This window comes from Rissa tridactyla, chromosome 4 (assembly GCF_028500815.1).
Source record: "Rissa tridactyla isolate bRisTri1 chromosome 4, bRisTri1.patW.cur.20221130, whole genome shotgun sequence".
NCBI classification, from domain to species: Eukaryota; Metazoa; Chordata; class Aves; order Charadriiformes; family Laridae; genus Rissa; species Rissa tridactyla.
The window spans coordinates 86,239,957-86,263,238 of record NC_071469.1 but is presented as its reverse complement, the minus strand read 5'-3'; the positions used below and the strand labels follow the sequence as shown (position 1 = coordinate 86,263,238).

Here is a 23,282-nt window from a genome sequence, read left to right as displayed (position 1 = left end):
TAAAAGAGAATTCCAGATAAGCATTGCTAATAGTGAATGCTTTCTGTTTTCAAGTATACTTTTGTTTTCAAAGAATTCACTAGAATCCTCAATCTCAAGCAGATCTCAGGTACAGTTTAGGAGGGACGAATATGCAAATATCAGGATATTCATATTTCAATTGGAGGAATGTTATGCAGTTAAATTATGTTGCTAATACACTTCTTTCTTGCCTAAGTTAAAAGAGCTTTTCTGAGATAAGTCTTTGCTTTGGTTTCAAACTACGTAGTTCTCCATTTATTACTGCTTTTGTTATATCAATTAACCAGCAATGACTGAAGTATAGGGCATTTCCTTAGTATTAATGAGGCACGAAGTGAGGATGCTGGAGAAATATCTGCAATGTGGCTGTTACAGCCATTAGAAGATGGAAATGGAAATCCATGGTGCTGGGGGCAGAAAGAAGATAGAGTTTAATTATTATATACCTTACACGTGTACGACAATCTGATAGCTTGAATGATCCGTGATTCTGGACTCCAGTCAGAACCTGTGCAAACTGTAGCAAAAACGTTCTAATAAATAAATGATGGCTGTTTGATTTTCTTTGAGTAGCTGAGTAGCATTAACAACACGTAACTCAGAAAGTACCGCAAAACCTGTGGGGGGAACAGAGAATCCTGAGGAGGTTAGCCCAGCCTGCACTCTGCTCTGCTTCACTGCCCAGCAAAATTGCTAACCAGTTAATGCCAGCAACACGAGCATGCCAATGCGAACAGTACTTAAAGCTATAAATGTAACTTATACAAACTAAAAAAGGTATTTGTGTGTTCAGATGAATGGGATCACGTTATGACTGAAAGGATCCTGACTTTACTAGATTTTACTGAATGGCAGAAAATTCCATTTCAAAAAAGTACCAAAGAACCAAAGACGTGATGAGCCTTTGTACACACAAAAATAGATGCACCAAAAGAATGTCTGTAAGTTAATCATTCATTCTTACTGCGCTGCAATCCGGGCTCGCAGAGAATACTTGCATATGGCCCCAGATTCCTTTCCTGTTCAGGACACAGCTCCAGACAGCCCAAACCTACGAGCAGCACAATCAGGCTCGACTTACAAAGCAAACCTATATCCCCCCCCGTTCTCTCAAGCATCCAGTTAAAATAAACCTCCCAACCTTGGCATACAATTTTAAGCTCATGTAAGTCTCAACTACATAACAAAACAATGAGAAATCTCAGTAGCGTAGTATTTAAAGTCCAGCATCAGTAACAGAAAACAAAGTTCACGCTTTATACCCTCAGACCAAAAGGTACGTTCTCAGGGAAAGGTCATTTTGCCAGTGATGCTGCTTCCTCCAGCCTGTAATCACCTACGTGTTCCTGCTCCTGACTCGTTCAGCACAGCAAACTTGGATGTATGGCAATGTAGAAAGAAAATTTAAGAATCAATTCATAAGCGCAATAACTTTCAGTATCCCCCTTGCCATGAGTGTCAACACACTTATTTCTTCTGTGAATCCTAAGCCTGTGTTTCAGAGTGATCTCTCAAAGAGGTCAAAGCTCTTTGTAATATTCTTTTCTCTTGAAAATCCATGGGACAGAATTCATCAACGTGGAGGAGGCACCACATGAACAGAGAGGAAAAGAGTGGAACAACAAAGAAGCAAAAATTCATTTGACAATAAAAGAAAGAAGTATAAGAAATCACACAATAGAAAAAAATGTGTAAGAAGAATGGAACATTTAAGAGTAGACAGATTTAAGGGTAGTATTTGAGAGGATCAAAGCTGCAGAATGAAGTTATCTACTGGTTTTTCATTAAATTCATGGAAAATATGTAACTTAATCTGAAATAGTGAAACTGTCACCTAATTATCAGCTGTACCATGTTAATCACTTGCAGTCCAGTCGTTGTCACTGATTGCTCTTTGCATTGTTTCATCTTTAGTAACCAAAAAAAAAAGATTCACATGGATGAGATATTTGAAGAATTATCTTTAGGGGGCATGAAACATAGTTACTGTGATTTAAACAGAAGGCATAAAACTATATGCAACTTGCTTATGTATTTTGAGAACCAGAACATAAAGGCAATACAAAAGTTTGGGCAACAGCCTGAGGGAGAGCCACTCGAGGCAACTTTTCCTTAGTCTGCCCAGCTAGTTATCCACCCGAGGAGAAAGCAGGGAAATGACAACCTCCAAAACGTCTCACATGGCACAGGGCTCAGAATATGGTAGTAATGCTATTTGTCACCAATAGCACGAATTTGTTCTAAATTAGAACTAGCCAGACACTTGCCTGTGAATAGGAAAAGAAAATGTCCTTCGAAAAAACCCCACCAAACCGGTCTTTTGTCTGTGAAGTGCTTACAGAAAAGTCACAGTGCCCATTGATCATGCGTTTGTGTTTCTCCTCCCAGTTTTGCTAGACATTAAATGATCGAGTTCACATTTGGGGGCACTCAGATTACAATAAAGAAGTAGCATGTTTAAAATTATCAGCACACATTCTAAATCTGATCACTTCCCAGAAGATCAGCCAGACTAAATCTACATATCTTCATCCTCAAGCCCAGTGAAAATGCAAGAGTAGTTATGCTCAACTCAGCCAGACCAATCTTGTCTTGGAAGGTTCCCACCCGAGAGACTGGCTGAGGGGCGATACAAAAGAATAATTTTGTCATGGTGGCAGCAGAAAACTGCTGAAAATACCTGTGCTTAAGGCACAAATTTAGCTGCAGGTAACTTACCAACATCAAGTTCTGAAATAGTGATGTATGTTTTGGGAAAACTTGGTGTTCGTATATGAAAGTGTTGATAAATCGGGGTATATTTAGGATCTACCATGCTCGGAATCAAGAAGAAAAATACCAATGTCATGGCTTAACATCGGTAAGGAAGTGTAATGGCAATGAAATGGTCCCATCCTTGCCCCACAGCAACAGAGGTGAGCCTCGAACTGAACCCGAGGAGCAGCTAGCCTGGGAAGAGAAAACGTTCCTGGACAATCGAAGCTGAAATATTTATTTTTACAGGAGAGATCAGCAGTCCAGTAATATTACTGTCAGTGAAAGCATCATAATGACACATTTTGTATTTTCATTTACTGCTTGTGTCTGCCTCCAACAGATTTCTGTTATTTTTATAACAGAGATCTTGCTTATTATTGTGTTGGGAAAAAAAAAATGCCCATTTTACCCTGCCTGACCGTTCTATGGACACATTTAGTTTCTGGATGAAGAGTTTAAAAATAATTTCTCTTAAATAAGGAAAGATAGCAGTCTATGAAATTAAGCTCTTGTTTTATGTAATTTAGGAATTTAAAAAAAAGCCATCAGCAGGAACACAAAAGCTTAGAATGAGATTTGCATTCTTCTTTTCCTAGCCAGCCTGATAAGATGCAATTTTACAATAGTGATCGATGCTGAGGCTCCCATGAAGTCTAATCACAAGGATAATTTCTGAGAAAATTCCTGAGCATAATTACGTTTTAAAAATCTGAAGATGCAACAGGCAGACTTGATCCTGATGTGGCTTTGTAAAGTGGGCTTCTGTTACCTCTGCTCTGACACACACAGATAAGGGAGATAAAAACACAAATTGGAGGGGTTTCTTGAAAAAAAATATTCTTTTTGCTTTATTCTTTTTCAATGTGCTGGAGGAAACAAAATGTAAAATTACTTCCCTTTCATATCTTACTGATCCAATGTCTGAAAACTTTGGATCACAAACTATCATACCTTCCCACGCCCCTGGTGAATCTCATATCTGACATTCCTCATGTCTTGAGAAAATCAGTATGAAAATTTTATATCTTTCTCATTTAAAAACATCAAAATTATTAATTGGTTTGGTATTAACCTGGTCAAAATATGCCCCATGAAACCAGAGCTTGCTTTCTTTCCTTATGTTGTTTGATTCCCTCTGTTGGCTTGGCTCTTGCACTTACCAAAGTAGTGTTTGCGGCAAGATTTAACAATAATTAACAGGGCACTGTTGGCACTACTGCATTATTGGTAATGAAATACACAAATTATTAAGGTAGGTCATTAGAATACAGTTTATAAGTGTTGTAAGTTGAGAGCTTAGTTTATGCTCAGGCCTACCTTACTCATTTGTGTATGCCATTTTACTTACCTGTCACGTTTGGTTTTGAAAACAAGTACCATAGAAAAATACTGGACAACAAAAATGGGCCAAACAAGCATATTTTACCCTCCCATTCATTATATTCATACCTACAGTATTATGAAACTGAGCACTGAAAGTTCTCCATCATAATACTATATCCTTTAAAAAAGATACTCTGGGGGAAAAGCAAGCATTAACATCGCCCTGTTTTCTATATGCAAGAATTAGCAGTGCTGATCATCCGGCTACAAAGACAAATATTCTTATGACAATGCGTCAAGTGTGTATGCACGGATGGGAATCCTGCATATTCATTGATCGCAGAACAGACGCATCAGCAGAAACATTTTCTTCGTTGGTGTTTCAGTTAAGATGATGACATGGGATGACAGGCCTATGTGCTGAATCTGTTCTTTCACTGCAGTATGTTTATGTCAAATGTATAGTCTAAAATACAGTATAATTTATTATAAATATTAGCACTGTCATATGTGACCCTGTCAGCAGCGCTTACAATTCCAAATTAATCAAGAATTCTTCTTGATTAAAATCTAGGAACCATATTCCCAGACTGGGCAACAATCCTGGCTCCCAATGACTTAGGTGTACGGATAATCCCAATAGTTTTGTGGATCTGAACAATCCATGTCCTTGTCTATAGCTGTATATGAGTAAATTTATTCATATGTATCCAATAGGACTGCTTTCGTGCAACATTACGCATGTGCTTAGTCATTTATGGTACTGAAACAAAATATCACTCAGCGTTAAGAACTTCTGGGTTGAGTCTATGATTTACTTCTACAATAGCAAAGCTTTATTTTTTCTGTCTTAATGTAACTAACTAAACGTAAGGCTTTGGTTTTGGGTTTTTTTTTAAACATTTTTTAATTTATCCTATATACCTGTACAAATGTACTCAAGTATTTCTTCAATATCTGTGCTACTGCATTCACTGAAAAAAAAGCAGTTTTGAAAGCGAAAAGAAATGGAACTTCAGCAGAAATCAAGTTTTCTTTCAAAAATTCTGTACCTTAAAAATCCAACGCGTTTTTCTTTTTCCTGAATTATATACAGTTTCCACTTCACACGCTGTTAAAAGTAATTAGAAACCCAAGAGAACTAAAAGTCGGTATATACAAATACTTACTAGTTTCAGTAGCTACAATAGTTATGTTGTGCCACATATTTGTTTCTCTGTCCAGGGGCGTTGCCAAAGTTATTTTCCCATCTTCTGCGTTAATGTTGAACTGTCGCTCAAGGTCAGTGTGCCGATCGATGGAAAACCTGCAAAACAGACATCCCTGTAATCTACTTGACGAGGCTGGTGTAATCCATACAATCACAAGACAATTTAGGGAGCCCTCTGAGAGCTGCAGTTTTATAGCCAAATGGATGGAGAAGCTCAATAGCATAATAATTTATAAGACAAAATGACAAACTGAGACTAAAAAAACTTATTAATTATTGCCCAAGGAGTAATTAGCTGTATACCCAGTGTGAAGGTCATAAAATGCCCTCAGGTTCACTGGGTAACATCTTTGAAAAACGGTGCTGATCAAGAGTTAATTACACAATCCATCACGTTTATTAGACAGTTTCTATGGTATTTCACAGTAACCGCTGATAATTTCAACTGTAATGTATTAAGCACACAAAAATGGTGGGCTTCATGGTTATTTTAGAAAGGGATGAATAATATTATTTTACCAATAAATTTCAGATTAATCAAGCATAAGCTATTCACCAAGCCCATTATTTGGTTATGGTTCAAGCAGCTCCATGGGCAGAACGCAGCTAGTGAATCACCATTCTCCTATAAAACACTTCAAACTCTGAAGGACGGATTGTTTTATGGATTGACACTGCTGATTTTTAACAAAACACGTTTCATCTGACAGGGAGTCAGAGTTTGCAAGTGTGACTGTCCAGGTAAATTGTGCCGCCCAAACAGAGCTGGCCTGACAACACGAGCGAGCTGCAGTAGATCGCTCCAGCAGCGCATTAAGCAGGATGATGATTTAAAGCTCAGAACAGGATCTCCGGGAAAGCTTTTATGTTTGTCCATTTTCACAGAGCTATTCTATTAATGTACTGTTCGCAAAAAAGAAATTAAATCACAAAATTAAGCCTTCCAATTTTTTGACAGGACAGGTACGGAACAAGAGAGTTTAGTGATAAACTATTGATATGGTTCAACAAAAATTGACTTCAAGGGGTTTTAACTGAATCCTAATTGTGGATTTATATAAAAGCCTTTTAAGCCTTTGTGCCTATGTATTACAGAACCTAACAGCATGCACTGACAGTTTTTACATCTGTTCTGCATTATATCTAGGCATAATAGGGCGAGTTAGGATACAGTATCAGACTGGATTACATTCTAGAGTGGTCAGAAAAGTGACTCAGACTGTCAGTTTCTCATTTCTACTTTTTGCAAATATGCTGTTAAATTCACTGATAAAAGAACAGGAGCGTATTTTGCTACAGTGACAATGGCAGAGTTATCTGAAAATCAGTTATTCCATTCTGGTTTATGCTTTATCATAACCAATTGCCAAAAAAACCTTCTCATTCGGAAGTTCTTTTATATGCTACAATAAACATATTCTGATGAACTCAAACTCATCCCAGCATAGCACAATTGATTTTGGTAGACACAGAATTAGGATCTGATTTCAAAGTTTAGGATTATAGCTTTCATCTTTTTTGTTTCAGTGTCGGATACTTTCACATTTAGAACAAAAGATACATTGCAATTAGATTGCTTGTGCAACGCATTCAGTAAGATACAGTTAACATTCAAAAATTTAGCTCTCAATTATGAAAATTTATCAAAATCTTAACATTTAAATGTTTAAATGTATTACTAAAGATCAAGGCTAGCAGGATCACATTTGCAAGGTACTTAACAACTAAATGGACTTAAGAGTGAAAGCCCCTGTTTAACTAGGAAATGGGATTTGTTAGACATTTAAGTTTTCTGTTTTTAAACTCTGAGAACTAATTTTACTAACTTAAAAATGAATAGCTTGGTTAAGAAGAGTACCAGAAAAAAAATAAAGTAAAACTCCAAATACATGTGCCTAAAGCTAGGCACATGCATCTATATTTGGACATTTAAGTAAACTGATTTTCTAGGGAGCTCCACATACCCAGTTCTCACTGGTTTAACGGGAATTGCACTATCCTCAGCATTTCTGAAAATCAGGTCATTTGTGTGGAAGAATAACGCTGTAGGTGCCTAACTTCAGGCAATCATTTCTGAGAATGTATCTTAACCTTATTTGATGTCTCCCTAGTTCCAATTAAAGTATTAGAAGTAAAATTCTGGTACAAGTGAAGTTAGTAAAAAACATCTTACAGACTTTCACAGGCTTAAGATTTCACTCAAGAAAATAGGAGAAAGAGAGCAATGAAGATAACGTTTTTAAGATGTCATCACTTAAAACTAGACCTTTTAATTCTTCATGTTTATGTAATGATGCAGAAAGAACTCTTCTGATATCAAACATTTATGAAATTTTTACTGTCCACAAATGAAATAAAATACAAAATGCTCATATGCTATTTAATGTTTAGTTGACCTCGGCTTGACATAAATTCCACCGAGACAAGACACAGTTTTTCCCTAAGGATGAATCCTTTTTTAAACTTCCATATAGAGCCTTCCTGCAGTACATTTTTTGAAGTTATAGAAGTGGGAGCGTAACATCTGTGAGTTTATTGTATTGCATTTCATCTCACCCCAACAGTGTTTATTCACAATGCAAAACCAGCATTCAAATTGAAACATTTTTAACGTAAGTTACATGGCTTTACAAGACTACAAAGAGGTAAAACCCTCTCCTGATTCTAATTTGATAAATATTTGGTACAAAATAAAAAATAAAATCTGCAGCGTCATAAACCTGGGAAAACTAATAGTACATTTGCAGTTTCCTTTTCGTGATAATGGTATTGTAACTCTCTCTAATGGGAATGCATAGTCAGATCCATCAGCTGTACATAAAACATACACTTCTCTAAAAACGAGAAAATAATATCTTGGGAAATAATATCTTTTGAAATTGCCATAAAGCCAGCACAGGTTATTGGGAAGTTTTGGTTAGTTTATAGGTCTACTATGGCAATTACAGGAACAACCCCACAGTGGTTTAACATAAGACTTAAAATTATTCTCCGTCCTGCTCCTGCACTATTGATATTGCCGTTATGACTTAATTTGATCTATGCTTTATTTGCACCAATGTAAATAAGAGCAGAAATCCTTTTTTGCTGCACCTGCTGAGATTTGAATCGTAGTACTGATACCTCATCAGTGGTAAATCACCATTGTTTATTAATGCCAGGCAGATTGGACATGCTACTTAGTGACAGATAAACGGCTGTACCATTAGAGAGGCAGAAAATATCGTATCTAGGTTTTTAAGGCCTGCTGTGAATTAAGAAAATGATCAACTGCTGCCAAAGATGAAATCTCTGTCGATATGAATGGGGAAAACCTGCCACAGTGAAGCTTATCTCTCCTCGGAGAAAGACACTGAAGGGCAGTGATTTATAGGAGGGCAGAGACAGTAGAGGAAGAAAGATTATTGCCCATGCTTTTTCCTATGCGCTTGGATCATGCTTTATCCAAGATAATTTACTGCAGATAAATAGACCATGGTTATAAAATAACAACAGAAACATGAAATAAGTACTACTGGAATCAATAGATTTGTATGCTAATAATGATCTTTCAAGCCTAATTATACTGTAAGCCAGAACGTACCACCCTTACTAAATAAACTACAGTAAAGCTTTACAACTAGCTTAGCTGAATTCACTGGGTCCCCTTCCCAAGGGAGATGCACGCGGTCCAGACGTGGTAAGGTGTGAGCCTCCACCGCACGCTTCTGAAACGACTAGGCTAGAATAAGACAAGCTACTGACCATTATTTACAATTACTACCCAAATTTGTAAATCCTTTTCACCATCAGGCTTCAAAGTGAGCCAGGCCCTTAAGCAACATGCAGAACAGAATAGCAAATAAAGATGGAAGAGAAATTTTGCTGCTTATTTTAAAAATACAGGGTTATGAAAGACAATGACATAGTTAGACTAACCTACCAACTGATATGAAGAGATAGTTCATTTTCATTGGAGAACCAGATAATGAATAATTCAGCTGACTCTTACTTTATCACTTAGCCATTCAAAGATGCCTCTGCTCATCCACAATTTGGGCTCAACAACAACAAGAAAAGTCCCATACAACATATGCATCCTTCAGTCCCACCCAGCTAAACGTGTCTAAATGTCTTTGTCTGGTCCAGAGATTTCAGACTAATAACCAGTGCCAAATCTCTGCGTTTGACACAAGACTTTTTAAATAACCCTCTTCAGGTAAATCCGTGAGGTGGGCACATTCAGAACCAGGCTGGTAACCCATCGATGGACCCGCTTGTAAATCTATGGTAGGCTTCGTGCCTTTTGGATCAAGTGATGGAAAGATTCAGAGAATACATTTCGTCTCTTCTAAGCAAGCATAAAAAACAAAGTACTGTTCCATTGGATAGAAATGAGGTTAAACTTTTGTTTAAAAAAAAAAGAAAACATAGGAGAAGTTTCTTCCCAGGCTGTTTTCTAGAATAATTTTTCTAAATTCTTTAACGTTTTGTCTCATGACTCAATTATCAGACTATTTCTATGTTCAGAGATATCCAAGTTTTATTTCGTTTACGGTACCGCAATACTCTGAGTTTACTGAGTCTTTGTGTAAGACTAACGTGCAGCAGACGTGGTACTGGTAGCACATGAGGTGATTCGTATTTTCTTTTGTGTTGATAGAGTTTTTATAACAAACGCACACAAATGCTCTGCCTAACCAAAATACTGATAGAACTGTTATCTATTGAATTGAAATGCAATTGGTCATTGTCTCCTAAAATTCTGTTTTTTAAAAAAAAATGAATTAAAAATGCCCAGGCAGTATTAAAACAGTCCATTATTTTTAGAACAGAAAGTTTTCATTCTGTTTTTCTATTTTTTAACTTATGTTTAATATTTTTGAAAGTATACCATAGAACATATACATAAAATTTATGCCATATACATGATGCCATAACAGAATAAATGTTTAAAATGCACAAACAATATGAAACGTTCCAATCCAACAAAACAACGCTCCCACATATTTTTGTTAGAACCTGACATGTTCCGATTTTGTTCCAAATTGGAAAGGAAGTAACTGCATTTCTGCTCCCTGATATTCTTCCTCTAGCAGTAGAATTAATAACATGAAATCTCTTTATTTGTCTTAAAATATTTTTCATGCAAAAAAAATGAAAAAAAGGAATTTGCACTTTCCAGAGCTACCCCAGATAAAGCCAAATTAATCAGGTGAGCAAACAAGAAAAAAAATTGTATAGGAAATAGAGCTTTAAATATTCCTTAATTAGCTATCAAGCCAATATTGTAGAAAAATTCAATCCAGTACTGCATATAATATTTTTAAAGAAGATATAAATCACACTAATTACTTACACTTTTGTTTAAATGTAATGACTTTTGGCCAATTCTGTTTCATATATATCTATTGTTTCTATATGACTTGATAAACAATAACATTCTAATGCAGTTTGCATATATAAAATATATTTGCTTTTAAATGTTTAAAAATATCTCGTTCTATAAAACGATGAAAAAATAGAAATGAAGTAAACATTTTACTCAGTTCAATTTTTCAGGCTTGGACAGAATAAAGAGACTCAAGTTTAGGACGTAGATGGGCTTCTAGCTGGTCCAAATTATTAGGAGTTTGGGGCAGGGCTAGAAAAGTATTCCAAGGAATCAGAACAAGACTGCAAAAACAGCCAAGGTAAAACAGAAGCAGAGTTGAAGCCAGGCTGAGACAAGGAACAAACGGGACACAATCAAGAGGCAGAGGAGCACAGGAGCCAGCCAAGAGCAAAGCAGAACAGGGCAGAGGGAAGGAACTAAGGTTAAACTGAAAGAGAAATTGCTATCGAGCTGGAGGAAAGGGAAGAAAGCCAACTTGCTGCCACCATGCCTGGCTTCACGCACCCTTTAGAGGACCCTGTCTTTGTAGTGGCAGCACAAGCCCTTTTTCCAGATGCCAGTGGACCGCAGTAATAAAATCAGGGGTGGAGTCACTGCTTCAATTGTGATAGATCACACTCGGTGCATTTTATATTGCTTTTTTCTGTTTAAGCAACATTTTTCTAACCTGGGTAACTCCCTTCAATTTCCCATTTCTATGATCAGATTACCATCTTTGTTCCTCCTGACAGCTCCTCTAGTAAGAAAATAAATTCTGTGTCTATTAACACTGTCTGGGTTGTATACTGCAGTAGAAAACATATTAATCAACTAATTTGTAAGGAAATCTGTGATAGTTAACGCTACATTTAGCTCATTTTGAAAGGATGATTTAGAAACAAGAGACTCCAACGTACTCTCCAACATCTTCATACACAAGTTCTAACACATTCAAACTTGTCAGAAATTTTGAAATTCTAATTCTAAAAATACTAAAATATGATATGCAACCCTAAATAAAGGTTTAAAGTTTGGCTCTGCAACAAACCTGATGTGACAATGATAAGAAAATAGTCTTGAAAACTGCTAGTGTAGCTTAAATTCCCTAAGGCAGTAATGTACAGTCATGATTACCATTAGACTCCCGCCAAATACACCTTTACTATGAATTTGACATTTTGGTCTTTGTTTTCATAACACTTTTGCTAATACACGTAGCAAAATGTGTTTTGGGAACACTCGCTTCATACCATACTAACCACTACAAAAGGGAGGGGAAGATGTGGTCTCCTCAAAATGAGATAGAAAACACTGATCTGATGAAATAACAGATTTTGTTCAAGTTAGATCAGAAAACGAAAACATTGTAAATCAAAGACACAGAAGTCAGACCGGCATAATCATCTCTGAATTTCTATCTTAAAACCAGGACTGGGTTTAGCCAAAGGAATACAAAATATGTTTTGACAACCTTATAACTACGTGGGACAAACTGAGTATTGTTAGTGCAGAAACTAGCGGATTATTTACAATAACTGCAGAGATACGCACTGATGACTCAACCCCATCAGACCTCATACGCCCTATTTCTCATGTTCATTGCATTCCTACTGTTTCATGAGACTACTCATGTGGCAAGGAGTATTTTTGTGATTTTGAAAATGATCTAAACTGATAAATCTAACATCATAAAATAAAACCTTTACAAGTATTTCTGTAGAAATAAAACGGCACGAAAAAAGTATCATACAACATATAGGAAAATACACTTGGCATTCTGCCAGCAGTTTCTTCAAAGAGAAGGTTAAAGTAGCACTACCTTATAGGGCTGGAAGACACGTCGGGGTCATGGGCAGCCACCTGACCAATCACAGAGTTAATGGCAGCATTTTCATGCACTTCCAGTAGGTAAGTAGGCGATGAAAAGACTGGTGGCTCATCAGCATCCTCTATTACAATTTTTACTGTTGCTGTATCCTTGAATGGTCCTCCACTGATGAAGCGAGGATCAATATGAACGTTGGCTGCTTCTACCTTCAGAGTATAGGATTTTTTGGTCTCAAAGTCCAGTGGCTGTTAAGAATGACAAAGACAAATGTCTTCTACTAATGGCCACAGAGAAAGAACAAATGAATATAATGCTGATGGATGAAAGTTATGTGCGTTTAAGTACATTCAGTGAGTTTTAATGCAATCGCTTCCCACTCCCAGAAATCCAACCTGCAATTTTTCTAGGCATATATTGATATCTGTTTATTAACCAGCCTCAGAGAAAACAAGACTCTTTGTTTCCTTGCTTTTCACAAGAAATTTACCAAAATATTCTCTCATGAATTATACCATTACAATTACATAACAGATAAATACTACAAATTTGTTGGCGCTGACGACTTGCATACTAATCATGCACTTAATCAGTGCTTTGTTAGTTGGAGATAAGAAAAAAAAAATACTAGCTCCACAAAGAATAAATATTTTATTACTTCCAGAACAATGTGAGAAATGCAAACAACTAGCAATTATTATTTGTTGGATATTATGTGGAAAAATGTAGAGCTAATCATATAAGAAAATACTTCAATATTATTGCACTTCAGGTAACTGCATTTCTGTTTATAGGGGTAAATGAGGTAGACATCTCTCAGGAATTTCTCAAAACTGTAGCAATTCCTATTTCTGTATCTTATTTTTTTTTCAGAGAGAGAAACACGAAACCGATTACTTTATTCTATCAATATATCTGCCATGTCACCATTGTTTTTACTACTTTACAGTTCCATATTAAAACGTAAAAGATGAAAACACAGGGGATTTAAAAGAATGAAATACCAAATAAAAACCAAATCTGTGACACTTTTGAGTATTAGAATTTTTCATTATAGGAGATTCAAGTTTGTGTCTTGAAGCACATCAGTATATTCACTATATAATTCTCTTGTGTCTCACAATGATTCAAATTTCAAAGATGCAAATTGCCAAGTATTGGAAAGATATTAAGATTTGCATTACAATGTCCCAGGGATAAAAAGAAAAGGACATAGAAACTCGGAATCTGCAATGCAAATATCGGCAAGAGCGCAAATAGGGACCTTCAGGAAGTCTGTCAAAGCCTTCAATATGTACATTTTCAAATTTTGTTGAATTTTTTCAGGTATGAATCAAGGTCTAATGGGATTTGCTCTTTCTCACAAATTCTAGTAAACACGAGAAAACCTTGCTTCTTTAGCAGCTCTTAAATTAGGAAGCTTTTGTAATTATGAATGGTGATTTATAAATCGGCATATTCACAATTTGCCAATCATAGCTCCTATATAATTTTTTTCAATTGCTTTTCATATGCTTTACAGAAATGACAGCACCCCAATACATTTAGTCACGCTTAATCAGAATATCGTATTGAAAATTTACTCTGCATTGTCTAAAGCCCGTGAATTTATGCTGCAGGAAATCTGTTGGTGAACAGTACCCTCCATGCATCGTCTACTGTAGTAGAAACAAAGTGATTATTGCTGTCAAAATGAATATATGAAACAACATCATGTTAGAGACTCAGTTATGAAATAAAGCCTAGGGAACTGGGGCAAAAGGCTAATTGCCTTAGTTTACGAAAGAGGCCACAGCATACAATAAATAACAGTAAGGAAGATCAAGGATGTATATCATAATTTTCTCTTTAGGAAAACAGATCTCAATTTAGATAAATATACATCATTTTATTATGTATCTACAGTGCTGACCTACTCACTGAGAAACAGAAAATTGAAACTTTGGATAGGTACTCTGCCTGACCTCTTTTATTACAGGTACAAGTTGCATATTAATTACCTGTACTCACTGGAATGTAATGGTTTGGTTTTTTGGTCTTTGTTTTGTGTTATTTTTTTTTAAAAACGCAAACCAAAGATTCATTTAGAGTGCTCTATGCTACATATTTAAAACCCTCTATGCCAGTGTTATAAGTTATATTCACATCCTTTTTCAGAACACAGCGTGAGAATCAGCTCTCTTCTCCTTCCCCAGAAAATAATAAAAATTAAGTCTGCAATTAGCTTTTCATTGACTTTAAAAGCCAAGTTCTGTTCTAGATATGCTGTCTCTCCCCATGTTTCTGTTTATAACTAAGTGGTCCTTCTGCTGTGTACATGCAAATACCTCATCTTGCATACACCAAGACTGTACAAGCATAGAAAAGGTAATGGATTCATAGTCTTCTTTAGGGCCTGAATTTGGCACTTCTCATGGGAAACAGTGCTGGTGTCCTTGATAAGGTTCAGTGAAATCACTATTCATTGAGCGAAGAGTTCAACATGAGAAAAGGTGGACAACGAAGCCTCTCACACATCAGGTCCTTTAAATAATATGCTGTGATAATTTTTTTCTCTAAACAGTATTTGACCAGCTATACAGCAAATCAAATAATAGAGAAAATTTATTTGATGAATACTGAGCCAAGATTTTATGGAAGTTTATACCACCACCAAAGCAAATTCCCATCTACTCTTCTCCTTTGGAAACAAGGAAGCAAAACCTTTTGATTTGACCACATGGAAGCCCAGATAAGATTTTAACACATGCCCAGCACAGAAAATACTTCCATGGACATCTCCCCAGTTGTCGCCTAAATGACAATTTTGAGGGACATGGCTAATATGTCCCTTTTTTATCACTTCGCTGGCTTGACACCTCATCCATAGATAAAAGAATCCTTGGAAAACCCGCATTTTCTCACAAAGTACAGTCTGGCTGGGTAGTCGTATGTACAATAAACTTTTTTTTTTTTTTTTTTTTAAAACAGAAATATCATTTACCTTTCTCACTCTAATAATGCCGTCCTGAGTTTGGGCATCTGTAGTAATTTCAAATATATCCATTCCATCTCCTTCAATAATATCATAGGATGATTTAGCATTTTCTCCAATATCCAGGTCATTCGCTTTCACCCTTCCTATCGGTTCACCAAGAGCAACATCTTCCATTACTGAGAAGTGATACAGACCTTACAAATAAGAGGAAAAGACTAAACATTATACCCAATTCCAGTACCTCTGGTGTGCTCTTCATTTGTTTATACTTCCCCAATGCAAACTTTTGAGATGTGCAACAGATACAAAGCACATTTACACAAGTTATTTACAAGTTATTTTCATTACAGGAGTATCCTGCTTCTTCCTTGCAGGGATGCTTAATGTTGGCAAACATAAATATTAACCTTCTTCCAACACTGGAAATCTGCAACGTTCTCTACTGCAGGCACTGTTGAACTTACCGTTTTATTTACACACATGCAGTTATATTTTTTATAGAATTCAGCTGTGAAACTTTGTCTTTTACTCTGTAGAAAACTAGTCTAATACTTTAAAGACACCTTATACAATTTCAGATCTTAACTACTTTTTTGGCTCTTCTAGTTTGATTCGGTTTTGGTTTTTTAACCCCTTCCACCTCCCTTTTGCGATAAGAAACTAATTAAGAAACATTCAAGGAAACTTCCAAAATTTATGTTTTAAAGGAAATAATAACTTTTCCTAACAATCATCGCTGTATTTATTATTTGGTTGTAGGGTTAGACTAAAACCCGCTAGAAAAGTGCTATTCAAATTGTCAATATTTTTATTTTTTGCAATACTTGCTTCAAACCTTCTAACCTAACAAGTGTCAAAAATCTATTTAGAACTTGCAATATATTGTTTTAGGTAAGCATTTTATCAAGAGAAAAAAATCTAAATACCCGTTTTCTATTATAACTCACAGTTCTTAACTGTATTCTGAAAAACAGAGGACATGTGCATGCTTTAGCTCAAACATTCTTTATTGGGTGCCTATTTTTTTACCTCTTGGTAATTTACACTTATTGAAGCTACAGTTAATACGTGATCTAATTAACTGCAGTGCTACTTAGTAATTAAAATCGTCAAAAGGAATTCAAGGTTAGCAGACAAGACCTTTAAAATGGTTTTTGACAAAGGGTTCTGGATTTATTCTTTTCTATCCTCACAGTTGTTCTAAGAAAATGTGTGATTTTGACTGTTATGTGCAGCTAGTAGTTTTCTAAAAACAAAATGTTCGGAAGTTACTGCTTTAACTGTTTGTAGGCTGACTGCAGTCGCAACATTTGAACGTAGGGAGGAAACTGTGAGGAATCCACAAGTACATATATTAGCTATACATACAGTCTGTCCCAAAGTCAAAGATTTTTTTTTTTTCTTTAATGTTTCTAGGCTAAATTATTAGAGATAATTTGGAGATCATCAAGATTCCTCGAGAATATTCATAATGGCTCACAAACAATGAGCAGCCAAAGCAATCAAGTGCCTCAGGAGACTAAATTATGTGTTCATAATTTATACTGCCGTCCACACTTTGTGGTTTGAATCTCCAGACACAGCTGATTGCATTTTTAAGTTGGTATTTTTCTCTCTGATTTATTAAGATAGTTTACAAAATATTGTAAAAAAAATTATTATGATGCAGCTGACGCTTTTACACAAATTGCTCTCAAGCATTATGAATCGCCCTGTCAAGATGTCCTAGCACAGAGCTGACCAAAAATCCACATTACGTATCTTTCAAAACCCTTGGTTTTCACGGCAGTGCATGGTTCTTCTCAACAAAATTGTATGGTAAATTGCCAGGTTAAAAACTTCTGTGACATGAAAAGCCTCTAAAATTATTTCAAAGAGATCACAGAAGTAGTGAAAGTTCATCTTTTTCATTTCTAAAACCCAGGAGGCTAACACTCTTTGAAATCAAACCATAAATATACATTTCTGTCCTGCCTGGAAACAATAAACCGATAAAACACACCGCTTTCTGAGTTCATTACAATTTATTGTGAAAGCAGCATGTATTACAACTTATGAATTTCTATTTCATTTTGGTTAGGCTCTATTGTAAGTTTGATCCTTTCTTATTCTCCTTTCTGGGCAAATGCAAACTGCGCTTCAACGGTGTAAAAAAAGACTCGATCAGCTCTTCTGTAAGGCCAGAGTCATGACTAATCTGTAATGCTAGGCAGCATACTATCAATGCTTTGTTTTAAGAGAAAGAATTTGTAATAATATCCAGTTACAATGCTTACTGTGGCTCATCCTCCTTAAATGCAATATATATATAATACAAAGTTACAGTAGATGCAGTTTTTGTCTAATGGTAATGGTCAGAGCTATAACAGGGCGGTTATTCCTAGATGGTAGCTTGAATTCTGCACGGGAATGCACCAGCTACAGTGGCTTCAAAGACAACAACTCACTCTTCGTTGTAGGAAAACTAATCTACATTTTCCACATAAGAAGTCTGCGTCAGGGATCTGCGATGCTGTCTTCCTCACGCGACCCGGCCCGGGTGCCGCTGTGTCCAGACGAGGGGAGCACAGACAAGAGGCAGCAGTTCCATCCCCCTGCGCCTTCACTCCTGCTGCCCGTCGACACCACCAGCAGAACCACCAGTTAGTACCCCTTGTGTGCCTCATTTTCTGATCTGCTTTTCTCACGCTGGCACTCAAAGGCTTTTTGAGACAGAAAGCGCTGATACAAATACAACGGCCAGGTAAGCTGGGAAAAGCAGATCTGTATTCACAGAGTTAGAGCTGCGGCACACGGCAGGTATAAAAGAAATGCCCCTCTGCATGCTGGCGATACGGTTCAGCCAGGACTCTCATCTACAGAAGTTTACATTATTAGAGAAACTGTCATCCTATTTTGGAAAACACCACTACACAAGTGCAAGCAATGCAATATGATATGAAGTAAAAAATTGATGCATTTCTTATTTTATAATGAGAAAACCTTTTATTGTGCACAGAGTGCTTATCTGTTAAAAACCACTAAGATGAGGTAATAAAATATATATTTTGCAAATAAGCTTTTACCTCTGCTTATTTATATTTTTTCCTCTCTATCTTTCTGTATATGAATTTTCTAGACTACAGGAGAGTGTTTATCACACACTGGGTACTAGGACAAACCCATTTCACTCTTTGTGTCTTCAGAACAGGGCAAAATGGATTTCAAGTCATACATATGTGGAAAAGAATTAATCTTACACTGGGTGCATAAGTACCTTGTTAGAAAAACATGCTTCTAATAAAGTAAAAATGCTAAAAAGTCTAGACGTGAACATTCTCCAACCCTAAATAGACTCTTAATACCTTACAACTTCAGTTTTTCAGAACAAGCTGGATAAAAAGATAAGCATTAGATTGCACCTGTTCCAAATAAAATCAATCCATTCATTATGCTCTTCCCTCTTCTTTTTTCTTTTTCTCTTCATCTTTGAAATAGACTACAAAGCTTGTAGAGAACCTCAGCAGGATGGCAAATCATTTTAACCTAGCCCAGCAAGACACCATTGGAACCACAGCAGTAAATATAGATTTTGGATTAAAGATCAACAATTATCTAGACTCAGACTTATTTTCTTTGTTTTTTTCACTATTACCTGATTAGTCAAACCTTTATTACTTTTGTCAGTATATATGTCTTTTGCTGGTAGCGTCACTTGTCTGCATGAGATGGAAGCACATACAACAGCAACTAAAACTAGCACTTAGAAACAACTGCACTGAAAGCAAAGAAGTATATATCAAAAAAAGTCCCCAAGCCTTTTTGTGTGGATGTAAGAGGGGCAACACGGAAGACAGAGAGCTGTGTGCACTGTTGTAGACATAATTCCCTCTTTCCTAAGCTCTTAATCAGGCAGAGGACTATTAATGTTTCTCTGGTAGCAGCTACATGTTTTTAAATTACATTACAAACCCAGGCAATATGATTAAATAAAAAAAAAAAAAAAGAGCTTGATAAAGAAACGCCAGCGCCATATAACTTTCTTATATAGGAGAACACATACACGTAAGAGCACTTACTCTGTGCAAACTTAGGAGGATTGTCATTAACATCTGTGAGTGTAATTGTCACTGTTGTAGTTCCAGAGAGTCCGCCCATATGTCCTCCCATGTCCTTTGCTTGGATGACCACAAAGTATTCTTCTTTGGCTTCTCTGTCCATGTTGGGAAGAGCTGTTTTAATTATAGCTACAATAATGGGAGGAAAAAAAAGTCAGGTACAGAACCAAATTCAGTTTTGCAGCTATTTTTACAGATATATGTATTGGTATAAAAATTGAATTGCTAAAGGTGCAGTTAAATTGCCTCTTAATACCAAGGCTAAAGAAGAATTTCAGATATTCAAAAAAGTATAGTAGAGGTGACCTACCTTGATTTAATTAAACGTGCAATGAAATTGTGGTCCAAAACCCAAGAATTAATTGTACCTGTGATACCAAACTTTTTGGTTTCTGTTCTACTTCCCACAGAAATCCATCCATTGCCCACAGAATTCACAAACAGAAGGCAACCACATCGTAAACTTAATCTGTAAACACTGTTAACCGTATCTGTCAGATTAACTGTTTCAAATATTTTAAACCCAAACCCATTATTTAATCTGCTCTTGTATATCAGGCAGGCTACGGTTGTTCCCTTAAGTCCTAAATCAAGCACCTGAACTTCTACTGGAGAACGCCAGCATGTCTTTCAGCGTGTCTCCCAGCATAGTCACCGCTACTGCAAACTCCCCAAGTCACTCCGTTGTCCCCACTCAAGGTGGGCTGCTTGCTGGATGATGATCTCAGTAAGCTGCTATCACCTATGCTATTAGGTTAGAAATTTTTAAAGATAGAGAAGTTAAATAATCTGCAGTATATCAAAAAATAGAGTGTCAGTGGGCTAGCAGGAAGGTCTCTGCAAGGGACAGACCAATTAAATACAGGGCCAGATCCACTGCAACCTCCTATAGGTTTCATGGACAGAAGAAATAACAGAAGAAATAATATTTTTTTCTTTCCAAAACTTCTCCACCTGTAATGTGCTATTATATTCATAACACTCAGTATGGAAAGTGCAATACTAAGGGGTAATTACTAAATGGTAAATTTAAATAATGTTCATCGCAGTCTAATAATGTCCACCGTAATAAAAAGATAATAATCATCTAACGAAGTCCCATTAAACATAGGGAAAACAACTCTAAATGTTAAATGGAAATATGGTGGTTTTTTCCTTTTAATCCTGTTTTTTAATTTTTTTTTTTTTTTTTTTAAATCATTCATCTGTGAAAAGAGAGCACAAAGTTCAAGTTCCTGAATGATCTTAGTGGTTAAGTGAAGGGTAAGAGTGCCGAGGGGGACTGAATCCACCATTGCAGCCGTTCCTTTAAGCCATGGTGCTTGAGGATTCTTCTCAGGCATAAAGAAGAGCCTCCCTTTTCACAGGCCTGGACTTCCGGAGCTGAAGAACACAGTTTATGGGCAGACATTAACAGTAACTCAGCAAGTCTTCGGAATTCATTAAAAAAAGAAGGTAAGAATTCTATTTTGTACTGTATGTTTGTTAAGATTCGCATGTTGAATAGAGTGGCCAAGTTCCCACCCGGGATCACACATACCTGTTACTGGGCCTGATCATATCTTTCATTAGCTCTCACACCGTTTGGGGTTTTTTTTAACCCATTCTTTGTTAAGTCTTGTCAGGAGTTTTTAGATGTCAATCAATACTTATTGCAAATCTGTTAGTTTTGATTTCTCTATTTAGACTAATGTAGCTGTGGAGATTTCAAATGCTTTTTTTCTTTCACATGTGATAGTTTCTATGAAATAAGCTCCTTGGAAATGGCACTGGCTGAAGTGCCAAGATTATCTATTCCTGTGTTTATAGTGGATAAAGAAATATTCCTGGTCTTATCCTTATTGGCAAAGGAGCAGACCTCGGGCGCAGCCAGCTACACTTCTAAACTTCAACAACGAAACTCCTTGAAGGAGGTGGTGCTCTGGACCCTGAGAAGCACAATGTGAGCTGGTGCTTGTAAAACCAGCAACGCAGCCTTGAAGTACAACATTCGTGTAATTTAACTATGTTATACCATCTACAGGAGGGGACAGAAGTTATTCTGCAAAACATTGAAGAATATGCTTCTGTTAAATTTTCTGAATGAAAACAGGGGAAGAGTAAACCCAGAAGATAATAATAAAGGTTTATCAGATGTGATAGGGGCAAAACACATTCAGTAGAAGAGTAGGGACATTTCCTCCATAGCAGCCTGGGTAAGCAGAGTAAATGACATTTATTTTTAAAAGCATTTGACAGTTGTGACTGGTTTGAACTGATTGGTTTACTATTTAGGAATAATATGATGCATTCTGTGAATAATTCTACTGTTATAAATGAGATGACTCATACAAAAGATGCTAAAGCAAACTTAGTGTACCAGAATTTGGTCCACATCAATTTTTTTCACTAGCAGAACCAAACCAAAGATCAGCGAAACCGTATTTCAATGGGTTTTCTATTAAGCCTACTGTAACTTTTTCTCCACTATTATTTTTCAGACAGAGTTTCCCTCGGGCTGTTTTTTTTTTGTTTGTTTATTGTTTTTAACCTTGATTTAGATAGTTAAGTCTAGCCTACAGATGACTTGTATAAGATGCCACATTTTGTATTCTGTAGTTTCCTCTGAGACAATTAATTATTTCAATAAAGTGATGATTTTTCCTAGATGTATTTTAACTTGTCTCTTAATGTATGGAACAGTCGCCCTTGTCTATGGTTTGAAAGATATCAGGAAGATTAAAATACCTTAAAAAGTGCCTAAATTAGAATTACCGTTTCTGACTTTTAAGACATAAAAATTTGGGGTTTTTTCTGTATAAAGATACTAACACAACCTGTTATTTCAATAGTTTTATACCTGTCTCTAGCTGCTGTCTCAGCCCATAAACCATTTGCCAGAAGCTAAGAGTCAAAGACAAAGTCAAGTTTCAATTTCAAACACAATAAAAAGCTAAAAAAAGTTTACTGTTTGAATTACTACAAGAGGAGCTGAAGGTTTTTAAACATCAAATGAATCCCAATTACACAGGCTGATTGTTACCAACAGTATTTCTATATTCAGAATCTATAGAATGGAGGTCAGCGAAAGACAAGTGTCGGTATCTCTTATGAGGCAAATTAATATACACAAAAAGGCTCCATCCTCACCTAAATAACATGATCAAGACAAAGACAGACTAAGAGACTTAGGCATAGAGAACTTCATGGATATTTATTTGTTCTTTTGCTTCATTCACCAGTTCTCAGGCTGGGCTCACAGGAAGTACTGAAACTTTCAATCTATTTTTAGAAAACAATTCAGGCTCACCAAATCCTAATACGCATACAGCACACAGAACATTAACTCACTGAGCCTTCAACCTCCTCTACTTCAATTCAACCCAGAAACAAATCGAGAATAAAAACATAATCACTTTCAGCATGCTATGATGGATGAAAATGATATGTGCCAAACAGGAGAGCAGTTTAAAAGCGGGGAATGAGAATTACCGTAAACTAATGTAAGGCAGGTAGATGCTTGTTGGAAGACTGTATTCAGAACAGTTATCAATGGCTCACTGTCAAAGTAGATAGATGGATGGGGTGGTTCACAGGGTTTGTTCTGCTTCTAGCATCATTCAATATTTCCTGAATGACAGAGGACAGGAAGAACTTATCAAGCCTTTCAGATGACACAAAGTTGGGAGCCACTGCAAGTACTGGAAGAACAGGATTAGAGTTCAAAACAATTTTGACAA

The 23,282-nt window shown here is 36.3% G+C and overlaps 1 protein-coding gene across 6 annotated transcripts in view; it reads right to left on the bottom strand.

The window, feature by feature from the left end:
* Positions 1-23,282, bottom strand: part of CDH8 (cadherin 8) — a 132,103-nt gene that overhangs the window by 44,390 nt on the left and 64,431 nt on the right. For 3 of the 6 annotated variants that reach the window (XM_054199060.1, XM_054199058.1, XM_054199063.1), the window contains exons 4-7: positions 19,525-19,692; positions 15,473-15,660; positions 12,484-12,737; positions 5,271-5,407 (exon numbers count right to left, since the gene is read on the bottom strand). In XM_054199060.1, the coding sequence (XP_054055035.1) occupies positions 5,271-5,407; positions 12,484-12,737; positions 15,473-15,660; positions 19,525-19,692 (747 nt within the window). Of the gene's footprint in view, positions 1-5,260; positions 5,408-12,483; positions 12,738-15,472; positions 15,661-19,524; positions 19,693-23,282 lie in introns of all 6 variants that reach the window. The other 3 variants (XM_054199061.1, XM_054199062.1, XM_054199059.1) reach the window with 2 other exon arrangements.